The sequence below is a fragment of the Apteryx mantelli genome, chromosome 28, assembly GCF_036417845.1.
Source record: "Apteryx mantelli isolate bAptMan1 chromosome 28, bAptMan1.hap1, whole genome shotgun sequence".
NCBI classification, from domain to species: Eukaryota; Metazoa; Chordata; class Aves; order Apterygiformes; family Apterygidae; genus Apteryx; species Apteryx mantelli.
In genome coordinates, this window is record NC_090005.1 from 7,252,754 (window position 1) to 7,265,253 (window position 12,500).

Genomic DNA, 12,500 nt, shown 5'->3' on the forward strand with positions numbered 1-12,500 from the left:
TCCCTACTTGAAAGCTAGCTTGTTCACTGTCTTGGTGAGAGGACTCTCAACCTCGAGGAGTTACCTTAACCCAGCATCCCAGGAAAAGAGGAGGGTGGGGGGGAATACTCACGGTTCAGCCGGAGAGGATGATCAGGTCACGTTTCCATCCCTGCTCAAACTCTCTTAGCTCCCAAGTCTCTTTTTATAGGGCTGGGGCTCTGGGCAAACACTGCTTTTGCTGACTTGTGCGAGTTTCACAATGACAGGACTGTTTGTTTGTCTGCTTGGAAAGACGCTGCTAGCGAGGCAAGAGCACAATACCTCTGTATCGCTCCTTCCCTCCCTGGGGGTCCATGCAGATTCCAATAGGTTCCAATAAGGTTCCAATAAATCAGACATGGGTTCCAGGGGAGACAGGGCTGGAGGCAGACCCCTTGAAGCCTGCAACATACACAAGGCAAGGCAAGCTCACAGATCCTGTGCTCAAAATAGCTGGAACACTGGAGCAAGTACTTAGGAGAGGTATGCTGCCTGCTTCTCTTCCTGTTCCTCTTCCCTCTGTCTCCACTCACGGCCCCTGTTGGGGAAGGTGCTCTTGGTAGGAGACACAACTGCTCTTGTGGTTTTGCCCCCTGGCCAAAGTGGCACACGGAAAGAATATGCCTTCGTAGCCCTGCATCTGGGAATCAGCTAAGCCCTCAGGATGTGAGCAAGACCCGTCAGCCGGACACTGGACAAGCTTCCCCGTTCAAGGCCCTGCCAGCCCCTGCCTCTGAGCACTGCCACTCCTTTTCATGTCTCTTGTCCAGGTCAGGGGAAAGAGCAGGGCTTGGCTGGGTGAAGGTGCTGTGTCCCTGAGCTGGTGTGGATTTCTCTGCCCACCAGGAAACAGCTGGTCACCCCATTTCAGGGAACTAGTTTGTCCCTCTGCACAGAGTGCTTTTTCCATGCTAAGTGTGATTGGTGGAGCAAAGAGCTGGCCCTGGAGAGCAGGTGTGCCTGATGCTGGCAAATGAGCCATGGTGGCTGCAGGGAAGCATTAGCTGGTGTTTGCTCCGTGAGGGAGTAAATGTGCTGGTGTTTGCTCCTACTGCAGGGCACTGCTCCTTGTCCGCGACATGGGGGAGAGAGCTGGGGAGCCACCTTCACTTTCAAGCTCTGCTTCTGCAGCTATTGGATCAAATAGCCAAGGAGAGAGGAGAGGAATGGGGGTGCAGGGACTGTGAGCATTAGACCTCCCTCTTCCTTTTCAGCCTTGGCATTTCACCTGAGGCAGCCTGACTCCCAGCACCGCTTGCTCGAACCACTAGGGCGGGTGTCTCCTCCAGACGCTGGGCACAGGGAAGTCCACCCCCTTTGACTGGAGCTTGATAAACCCCTTTCCCAGCCAAGGACCCAGGAGTCATGACTCTGCAGTCACAGCAGGTCCTCCAGGCTCCTGGTCTCTGCCCAGACGTGGGGTCAAAAAAGGGGAGTGGGTTTCCAGATGCACAGGTTCCTCACTCTCTAACAGCTGGGCATGGAGATCTGGTTAGTCTAACTTTGACAGATGGTTGAGGTTAGAGGGGCCCTTTAGAGGTCACCTAGTGCAACCCCCCTGCTCACTTTGACTCACCTAGGAGGTTGCTGAGGACCATGTCCAAATGGCTTTTGAATATGTCCAAGGGTGGTGACTCCACAACCTCTCTGGGCAACCTGTTCCAGTGCTCAGTCACGCTCACAGTAAAAAAAGGTTTTCCTTAGATTCAGACGCAACTTCCTGTGTTTCAGTGTGTTCCAACTGCCTCTCGTCCTGTCACTGGGCACCACTGGAAAGCGTGTGGTCCCATCCTCTTTACGCCTTCCCTTCAGGTAGCTAAACACATTGATAAGATCCTTCCTGAGCCTTCTCTTTTCCAGGCTAAACAACCGCAGCTCCCCCAGATCAGGCTGTTAACCTTTCAGAAGCAATGCCTTGTTCTGCTTGGGCACATCTTTGTGACCTGGATGAGTGTGGGAGCAAGGAAGTGACTGGGCAAATCTTTAGTCTCTGTTGGTGTCAGAGGGTGGCAACACCCCCGCTGTTGTAAAATGTACTGCTAAATTCACCAGCAAGGAGCTCTGCGCCTGCCTTGGCTCAGGAGCAGGTGGTAGAAGAGGGTGAAAGCCAGGAGGGGAGAGCCCTATAGCCCCTTCCCACCCATCTTGGGAGGCTGTGGGAGGACAAAGTGGGGCCAGCTCGCTCTGGGGTGGGGTGTAAGGAGAGGACTCCTTGGCTGGGCCAGGCTGTGTCAGTCTGGGGAGCTTCCAGCTCTCCGGGAAGCCCCTTTACGCTGTGAAAGGTACATTTCTTGCAGGGGAGGAGCAAGGAAAAGATTCAGAGATCCTGCTGGCTTTAATGCCTGTGCTCTTGTGGGGAATGCAGGCAAACATTGTTATAACTATTACTGTCATTCTTTTCAAAACAGAGACTATTTAGACTTAATCAGAACGAGCAGAGCTTGTTATCTCTGCTGTGACTGGTGCATAGGGTTGATCTGAAAAGACGGGGCCTCCCCCACCTGCCCACTCCCCCACCCCTTGCCATCCCCTTCCTGCTCCAGGGTGCAGGGCTGCCCCATTCACTCCCTCACATTGCAGCACCCTGAGGAGTGCCCCATGGGCTCCCTGGTGGTGCTGGTGGTGCTGATGGTGGTGGTGATGGAGGTGGTGGGGAGGACACACTGTTGATGCCCCGTCCAGTCCGCTGCTCACTGTTCACCCCTTCACCCATGCAATAAGACGATTTGGTCACGTCTGGGTTTATGGCAGTCCTACAGCCCCCTCTGGAGCCTGGTTCCTCTCTGGGGTTGCAGGTTATGCCCCCTGCACAGGACACAGCCATACTCCCAGAGGTAGGTCAGAGCAGGGCTCCCCACCCAGCCTGCTAGAGATTTTGCGGCGAGGTGTTGTTCCCAGGCCGCGGAGTAAGGGTTGGGGAGAAGTGGTAGCAATAGCAGGGACACCTGTTCGTAGAAGAAATACCACCGTCCAACGAGAAGCAGGGGTCGTGGGGAAAGATGTGAAACGCCAGTGAGGCAACCGCCCTGCACTCCCAAAAGGCCAAGCAGTGGTGTGCAGAAGAGCAGGCATTTGTAGCTGAGGAGGCACAGACAATGGTGGAGGAGAGAAAACCACAGCAGGGGCATTTCAGGCACAATGAGAAAAAATGTGCTTCTCTCTTTGCTCCGTTAGTGGTGTCATTTCCGGCAGCTCTGCTCCCTCGAGGTTGTGAGGTCTTTTTTTGACTCTCTCTCACACACGAACTGGGGGATTAGGTTCAGCATGCATCTCAGGTATTTCATCCTCACTGCCTTCCTGTGGCAACCACTGGCTAAGCTCTGACTTTTACCTGAGGCATAATTCCTCTTTTCTATGGGAAACTATTGCACAGTTGCTGACTGCAATTCTGCCAGCTGCAATGGTCCAGGCCACCATTACCCAGCCAGAGGTACTAGTCACAGTGGAGGAGATCAGCACCTTCCAGACTACCTGCCTGTGCCAAATCCTTAACTTTTACACCTTGTTCTGGTAGCAGCAGAGATGTCAAGCCCTCCAGCTGGTCTCTTATCAATTGGCAGCTGGCCTCAAGGACAGCAGACGCTCACCACATTGCTGAACATGACAGGGAAATACAGCCTCCTGCAGCTGGAGGAGATCAAGGGCTCTGACTGCCTTGCTCCTCTGTGCTGTGAGTGACAGTCTGGTGCAGGCAACTTCCTTGGCTGTGCAAAAACTGGGAGGGAAGAAGGTGGTGTCTCTGTGCAAGGCTGAGCTCTGGGGAAGGGGCTCTCAGCTCTCACTTGGCAACCTATTTGTCCTCCATACTCAGGGTTCAGCAGGCCTCAGCCCCCAAGAAGTGGGAATCTCTTGGGGCGGGGAGAATCAATGGCCACACACCAATGTTTGCCAATGCATTTGCTGAACCCTGTGACAATCTGCATGCACTTCCGCCTTGACTTGGATGCATGCTGACCACTGTGAGGGCCGTTGTTGTTTTGGATGAAAACAACTCTTGAAGATTTTTTTTAAAAAAAAAACCCTGACGTTTCTGGAGGCCAGAGCCAGGGGTGAGGATGTTTCATCCTCACCTGAGCAGTTTCTCAGGGGCAAGTCTGACTGCAACCCCTGCAGGCCTGAGGGGAGAGGAACTGGGAGCAGAAGAGAATACATCTCAAATTTGTGCACTGTCCAGGCAGTTCCCCAGCTGGAAAATATCAACCTTACTTTGTGAATTAAATTTATAATCCAAGCAAAACACAACAAAACAAAACCCTCAGCGCTGTATTTTATCAGGAGAAGATGGATTTTCTCATGAAAGCAAGAAACCTCATTCTCATTTGCCCTCTGAGAAGTTGTTAGTGGGAAACAGGGGGCGGGGCGGGGGGGGGGCATTGTCTATTCTCTTTGTGTGCATAAAATACAGCTTTGTGAAGGACTTGCTGACCTGGACTGCACAGACCTGAGCTGTTCCTCCATATCTGTGAGTGACTCTGGCTGAGCAGGAGAGCCTGTTGTCAGTGCCTGCAGTTGGGGCTGGAAAGCAGTGTCCTTTTGGCAGTCCTTGCAGGTCTGTGAGGGACAATTGCTGGGAAGAGATGGGTGTTTCCAATGTGGTGGGTTTAAGAACGAATCTGTGTATATGTCAGGTTTCACTTAGCTTCATATGGAGCTCCTCTGCGCTCAGGGACAGGCCTCAGCCAGGCAGGGTGTGCACAGCTGGAGAGATTTTGCTGCCAGCTCAGGAGATTCATGGGGGAGAGTGCAGCAGGGTGAGGAACAGAGAAGGGCTGTGACGTTCCTGTCCTGTGCCAGACAAGCTTTGGAAAATGCAGTGCTTGTGAAATCCCATCTCAGCTGGCTGGGACTCAGGAGAGTCTGTTCTGAGACACTGTCATGATGTCCTGGTCCTTAGAGTATTCACCTCGTTTTCTCAGCCTTAACTCTAAAGGGACAACAGTCTAGGTACAGCCCTCTCCAGACTGTGTTTTCAGTTTTACACTCCCAGAAGGGATGTCAGTCCTGACTGAAGCACCTCATCCAGGCTCCTAACTGACTTTAGAATTAAAAGTAACCTGCAGATTTTTTCTGCCGAAGGGCATGAGGAGCTAGACATAGATATTCACCTTTCTGGGTCTGCTGCACAACTCAAAGAATGATTCCCATGTCAAGAGAAAATCTGTGTTCACAGTAACAAATTGCTCATAGATAACAGACTGTATTCAAATGCACACAGCATGGGGAAACTTAGAGGAGGAAGTAAAAGTCTGTGTGCAGCTACAGGGCTCCAATCTCATTGGGATCATGGGGACATGGGGGATAGTTCACACAAGTAGAGTGCTGCAAGGTGCTAGATGGATAGGTACAGGCTCTTTAGGAAGGACTGGCCAGGAGGGCAAGGAGGGGAAGTTGCCCTTTATGTGAGAGAGCAACGGGAATGCATGGAGCTCTGCCTAGGGATGTGCTAGGGGCGTGCCAAGAGCTTTTGGGTCGGGATTAGTGTGCAGACCAGCATGGGTGGTGTAGTGGGTGTCCGCTATAGGTGGTCTGATCAGGAAGGAGAGATAGATGAGACCTTTTTCAGAAAGTCTGAAGAAGCCTCATGTTTGCAGGCGCTCATCCTCACGGGGAACTTTAGCCAACCCAACAGCTGCTGGAGGCACAACACAGCAGGGCACAAATAAGCCAGGAGGTTTCTGCAGTGCATTATGATAACTTCCTAACACAGGTGACTGAGGAGCTGAGAAGGAGAGGAAAACCTCATACTTACAAACAAGGAAGAACTGCTCAGAAATGTGAAAGCTGGGGACAGCCTTGGCTGCCGCAACTACGAGGCAGTGGAGTTCACAATCCTGAGAGGAGGGAGGAAGGAAAAAAGCTGGATCAGAGCCGTTGACTTCAGGAGAGCAGAATTCAGCCTGTTCAGGGAACTGCTTGGAAGAATCCCGTGGGATATGGTTTTGGAGAGAAGAGGGATCCAAGAGACCTGGTTGATATTCAAGCATCTGCTCCTTCAACCTCAAGAATGGTCCATCCCAACATGCAGGAAAGCAAACAAAGGTGGCAGGAGGTCTGCATGAATGAACAAGGAGCTGCTGCCAAAACTCGGACATAAAAAGGAAGTATACAGAAGGTGGAAGCAGGGAGAGATGACCCAGGAGGAATATAAGGACACTGTCAGAGCATGCAGGGATGGGGTTAGGAGAGCTAAAGCCCATCTGGAGTTGAAACTGGCAAGGCACGTGAAGGGCAACAAGAAAGGCTTCTACAAGTGCGTCAGCAACAAAAGGAAGGCTGGGGAAAATACGGTCCTGCTGCTTAATGGGGCAGGGGCCCTGGTGACAAAGGACACTGAAAAGACAGAGGTACTGAATGCCGCCTTCTCCTCAGCCTTTGCTGGTAAGACTGGCCTTTGGGAATCCCAAGCCACTGAGACCAGTGGGGAATTCTAGAGCAATTAAGACTCCAAACCCATTGAGGCAGGGGGAGGATCAGTTTAGGGATCACTTAAGCAAACTGGACTTACACAAGCCCATGGGCCCTGATGGGATGCATTCACGAGTGCCGAGGAAGCTGGCTGATGTCACTGTGAGGCCACACAATTCTCTCTGAAAAGTCATGGCAATCAGGGAAGATGCCTGAGAATGGGAAGAGAGCAAATGTCACCCCTATCTTCCAGAAGGGAAAGGAGGAGGATCCAGGGAACCGCAAGCCAGTCAGCCTCACTTCAGTCCCTGGAAAGGTGATGGAACAACTAATTCTGGAAACCATTTCCAGGCATGTGAAAAACAAGCAGATGATCAGGAGTAGTCATCACGGATTTATGAAGTGGAAATCCCGCTTAACCAACCTGATAGCCTTCTATGACCAGATGACTGGCTTGGCGGATGAGAGGAGAGCAGTGGGTGCTGTCTATATTGCTTTTAGTAAGGATTTTGACACTCTCTCCCATAACTTCCTCATAGAGAAGCTGATGAAGTGCTGGCTAGGTAAGTGGACAATGAAGGTGATTGAGAAGTGTCAGAAGTGCTGGGCTCAGAGGGTTGTGGGAAGTAGGAAGTCCAGCAGGAGAACAATCACTAGTGTTGTACCCCCAAGGGTCAATACTGGGTCCAATCCTGTTCAACTTCTTCATTAATGATCTGGATGACGGGGCAGAGTGTACCTTCAGCAGGTTTGCTGAGGATGCAAAACAGGGAGGAGTGGCTGATACCGCAGAGGGTTGTTTTGCCATTGAGAGGGACCTCAGGAAATGGGCAGAGAGGAGCCTAATGAAGTTCCACAAAGAGAAATGCAGAGTCCTGCACCTGGGAAGGAATAACCCCATACATCAGTATAGGTTGGGGGCTAACGTGCTGGAAAGCAGCTTTGCAGAGAAGGATGTGCAGGCCCTGGTGGACCAGAGGTTGACCATGAGCTAGCAATGTGCTCTTGTGGCAAAAAAGACCAATGGTATCCTGGGCTGCATTAGGAAGAGTGTCATCAGCAGGTTGAGGGAAGTGATGCTTCCCCTCTACTCAGCCCTGGTGAGGCCACTCCTGGAGTGCTGTGTCCAGTTCTGGGCTCCCCAGGATAAGAGAGATACAGAGCTACTCAAGTGAGTCCAGTGCTACTAAGATACTTAAGGGATTGGAGCATCTCTCATATCAGGAAAGGCTGAGAGAACCGGGATTGTTTAGCCTGGAGAAGAGCAGACTGAGGGAGGATCTTATCAATGTGTATAAATACCTGAAGGGAGGGTGTCAAGAGGATGGAGGCAGTCCCTTTCCAGTGGTGCGCATTGACAGGACAAGAGGCAATGGGAACAAAGTGAACCACAGGAAATTCTGTCTGAATCTAAGAAAAAGCTTTTTTTACTGTGAGGCTGGTTGTACACTGAAACAGATTCCCCAGAGACGTGGAGTCTCCATCCTTGGAGATATTCCAAAGCCATCCGGATGCAGTCATGGGCAGCCTGCTCTAGTGAGAACTGTGACTCTGCTTGAGCAGAGAGTTGGACTAGATGATCTCCAGAGGTCCCTTCCAACCTCAGCCATTCTGGGGGTGATTCTGGGGGTCACACAGACTCCCTTTGTTGTTAGTGTGCAGAAAGAGGAACTTCAGGAGCATGATTCATCTTGTTCTGAAATAAAAGCCCTAGGAAGGGTAAAAGCAAGCGCCCTTTGGAAGTACTAATCTCTTTTCACTGAGTGTAAAGACAGACCTGCTACCCAGGAACCCTCTCAGTCCTCTGTCATTTCCAGTGAGAGGAATCTGTTCTCTGGTGACTTTGCAAAATAGCTGTAAGTGTTTCCACAACAAAGCCACAAATGCATGGAATGATGGTCTGCTTAGGACTGGCATGACACTGTAGATGTGGACATGTCCCAACTCACCTAGCACGAATCATGGTATTTTGAGTATTTTTAATGAAAATTAATAAATACATTGAGAAACTAGGGGTGGTGAGGAAATGAGAATGTAAACTTTGTTGATCGTCTTATGCCAGGAATAAAGGCTACTGTTAAGGATATCAGCCATGGTCAAATACATCTTGCGTCTAAGGATGATCCAATGAAAGAGCCACAGGAAGGTGGCATAGATACATCCAGACAATAGCAGATTAAAAAGGAGACTATGTGTCCACTTCCACAAAGCAACGATGCAGGTATCTGAAGTTCTTTAGGGGATTCACATTAATTCCTGACAAAGTTAAGCCTTTAGCAAATTGAAGCATGAACCACCAGAGGACCACTCCTCTGGCTCTGTCAGGGAGTTGTGTTTGGGTGGGCTATCTTATCCTTTTCAGGGGCTAGTCTTTGGAGCGCTATGAGGCACTCTAGGTTTATCCTATAGTGACCAGAGGGAGGTGGGCACATGAGAATCAAGCTACACCCCATCCTTCACCCCAGGCTGCAAGGTGATTGAGATGAACTTGCACTGGAGCTGGTGGTTTGTTGCCACCTGTGATGCCCAGGTGCACTTACACCAAGGTGAGGAACTTCTGGGGGTCAGAAGTCAGGGGGGAATGAGTCTGTTGCTCACATCAAGGCCTTCTGATAAGCTCCTTCACTTCTTCTGGAACGCCTTCTCCAGAGCTTGTATCACTTCCTTGTTTCTGAGTGTGTAAATGAAGGGGTTCAACAAGGGAGTTACAACTGTGTTGTTAAAGATATTAACAAACTTGTGCAGATCCAAGGAGTTTTGGGCTGACGGCTTGACATACAAGAATATAATGGAGCCATACCATACTGTAACGACTGTGAGATGGGCAGAGCAGGTGGAAAAGGCCTTCTTCCGGCCCTGGGCTGATTGGATTCTCAGGATGGTAGAGATGATGTACATGTAGGAGACTAGCGTAACCACACAGGAGACCACCACAACAATTATGGAGATGAGGAAGGTCGCCAGCTCCACGGGCCGTGTATCTGTGCAGGAGAGGGCGAGGCAGGAATCTATATCACAGAAAAAATGATTGATGACTTTTGGTCCACAGAATGTCAGCCTGGATGTCAAAAAGGCCAGCAGCGAGATGATCAGAAAGCCTCCCAGCCAGGAGCCGAGGGCCAGCTGAGCAGAGAAGACATTGTTCATGAGGGAGTTGTATCTCAAAGGGTAACATATGGCTAAATAGCGGTCGTAGGCCATGACAGCCAGGAGAAAACATTCGGTGGAGCCTAGGGAGAGAAGAAAGAACAACTGAAGGATGCAGACTCTGAAGGAGATGGTCTGGCTAGTCCCCAGCATGACTCCCATAGCTTTGGGAACAATGCCCGTTATGTACCAGATCTCCAGAAAGGAGAGATTACAGAGGAAAAAATACATTGGGGTATGGAGGTTCCTGTTTGCCCATACAAGGGCTATGATGGATGCATAGCCTGTTACTGTCAGGGAATACATCAGTGCAAACAGCACCACAAGGGACACCCGGAAATGCCATGTGCCTGGGAAACCCAAAAGGATGAATTCTTGCACAGTTGTCATGTTTTCCATGTCCCTCCAAGTGCAGAGGTCCATCTGTCAAGACAGAAAAGATCATGTGATAGTTTGAATGCCTAGGCTGGGCCTACTGGCAGGTAAACATGCTACCAGTAATTAAACAAGATCACCATCCCTGAAAATACAGCTTCTCCAAAGCAGGAAAAAGCTGTACCTGCGCTCCATACTCCATGAGGAAGAGACTGCACTGCAATACTTTAGGGAGGGTTTTGTCTACCTTGAATTAAAGATGTCAGCTAAATCATACCTATGTCTGTACAGTTGAATAGGACTCTGAAGACCAGGCAACACAGTCGAAGGAACCTGGAGAATTCTTTATCTGACCAAGTGCATGGGTCTTCTTTAGAACATGGTGACTCTAATGGCTTCTGAGAGATGAAAATCCTGTTCAGGGAAGTGCAAAAGACAGGCTGAGAGTCTTCACCTACATGAAAGGCTGTAGCACAGAGGAAGGGAATAGCATAGCTGCACTCCGCAGGGCAAACAATACTGAGTTATGATTTCAGCAAATGAGACTGAGGTACCAGTAAACGATGAGGAGAACATGACACTGGAGAAGATTTTCTGACCTCTTATAGGCCAGCTGATCACAAGGGCTTCAGGCTGAAGTGGCAGTGTCACAGGACAACAGAGTAGAATGACAGGCGTTACTTAAGAACTCATGGTCTCCTAAATTTACCTTTTTCCAAGTCCTCAGGACTGGAAGCTTTCAGAATTACCTCTGTTACCTCCATTTAGGTCTGCTTCTCAACATAGCTACTCAGGAGGTGTAGGATTCACCTCCGTAATTTTGCCATCTGAAAGTCATGGGAAGAATCTATGCTGACCACATTTAAACAAAAACAACAACAACAACAACAACAACAACAACAACACTAACAATAATAATAAATCATATCTGACCGCCTCAGCTAAAGTCCCTTCTTTCTCAAAGGATACAAAAACAGGAGGCATGGCTTACCTCGTTTCATAGAGATGGCTAAAAGCACTCTAGAAGTGCCAATTTCTCCCTGAGGACTAGGGTAGGAGTCTAGCAACCAGCTCAGGTGGACAAGTCAGACATGTCAACTTGGGCAGAGGTATCCCTGTATCTATCACCTCTTGCAGGCCAAATTCACTAAGCTGAATCCCACCCAACATAACTCTGTTGAGAAGCCAGCTGATCTGAGGGGTTTAAGCTACTTCCTCCTTCCAGTTAATGGAGGGAGAACAGTACCTCCAGAGAAGAGCTGATCTCTTCCTCAGGGGTGTGTCTAGGACAGATGGGGTCGAATCATCATCTGAAGAATCCCTTTCTTTCCTTTCATCCTCCTTAGGAACATATATGCAAAATCTCACGTGGCTAGAGCAAAGAAATCCTCCTTAATCCATTTCTCTTTAAACGTGCCAGGCATTGAAAGTCTACACCAGATGTCCTGGGCAGGCGTCACGTACCAGCTCTGCCAACGGAAATGATCTAAACAAACTCTCTTCATACAACATCATCTCTCCTCCAGATGAAGCCGTGATCCCCCTTGGCTGAAGGAAATCAGAGGAAAGAGGGTGATTTATTGGAGCTATTCTAGACAAGTGCCTCAGAAAGCACTGCCTCTCGCTATGGCAGTCTCCAGTCTCTCCACAAGAGAAGTGAAGATGAACACCTTCCTGACTCACTGCAAGATGTATCAAATTGCCTGATGGTGATTCCTTCCCTTCCACCCATTAGGTAGTGGCAGCTTGCACTCCTGCTTTTCTTTCCCCCTCACAGCCACCACTGTACCTCTACAAAGCGGGCTTAGCACGCACACACACACACACACACACACACACACACACGCTAAATTATCTCCACTTTACCTCCATGTAGTGACAGCATACAGCAGAGAATTACAAGACAGGCAAACTCTTCACAGCCAAAAGACTGTGAACAAATGCCTTTTTTCTGCTGAGAACTCCCCCAGCATCCCTAGCATAAATACATCCCCACACCCACCTTGTTAGCACACTGAAGCTCCAACTGGCTATGCAGAGGAGACTGTTTTGAAATTTTCCTCTGTGTGCCACAGGGAGTTTGAGCTCTTGGGGGATTTCACAGGCTTGTTGAAAATGGATAGTGTTCTCTCTTCACACAGGCTAATTAAAGAACAGTAATGCAATTCTCTAAAGTGGCTGTCAGATGTGGTTTTTTGCCACCTGCCTGCCACGGTATGCGAGCCTTGGCAGAAACTCAGTGTTCTCTTGTGTGGCAATTTCCTGGCATGCTGATGTCTGAAATAGCCATGCCCCAAAAGACTGGAAGTGTCAAATACCTGGATGCTGGGCATTAAGATCTTGAAATCTCCAGGCTGGGGATAATTAAAGACAAATATGGTCATACGAATACAGAGATAGAAAGGTGGGATTCACCTACCTCATTTCAGCTGTCAGAATATCTAACAGCAGTTGCGGCCTAAGTTTTCAGTCTTAATCTAAGTGAAGAGCTAAGCTCTAAGTCAGACAAGACTTGAGTATAGGCATATTGACCTCCCCTGCCTTCAGGGCAG

General features: G+C 49.6%; 1 protein-coding gene across 1 annotated transcript; it reads right to left on the minus strand.

The window, feature by feature from the left end:
- Positions 1-9,048: 9,048 nt before the first annotated feature.
- Positions 9,049-11,491, minus strand: LOC136994393 (olfactory receptor 6F1-like). Its single transcript, XM_067312076.1, has 2 exons — positions 11,413-11,491; positions 9,049-9,996 (listed from the first exon to the last, which is right to left on the minus strand). The coding sequence occupies exons 1-2, from the start codon at positions 11,461-11,463 to the stop codon at positions 9,049-9,051; spliced, it is 999 nt and encodes a 332-aa protein (XP_067168177.1). The 5' UTR covers positions 11,464-11,491.
- Between the last annotated feature and the right edge of the window lie 1,009 nt (positions 11,492-12,500).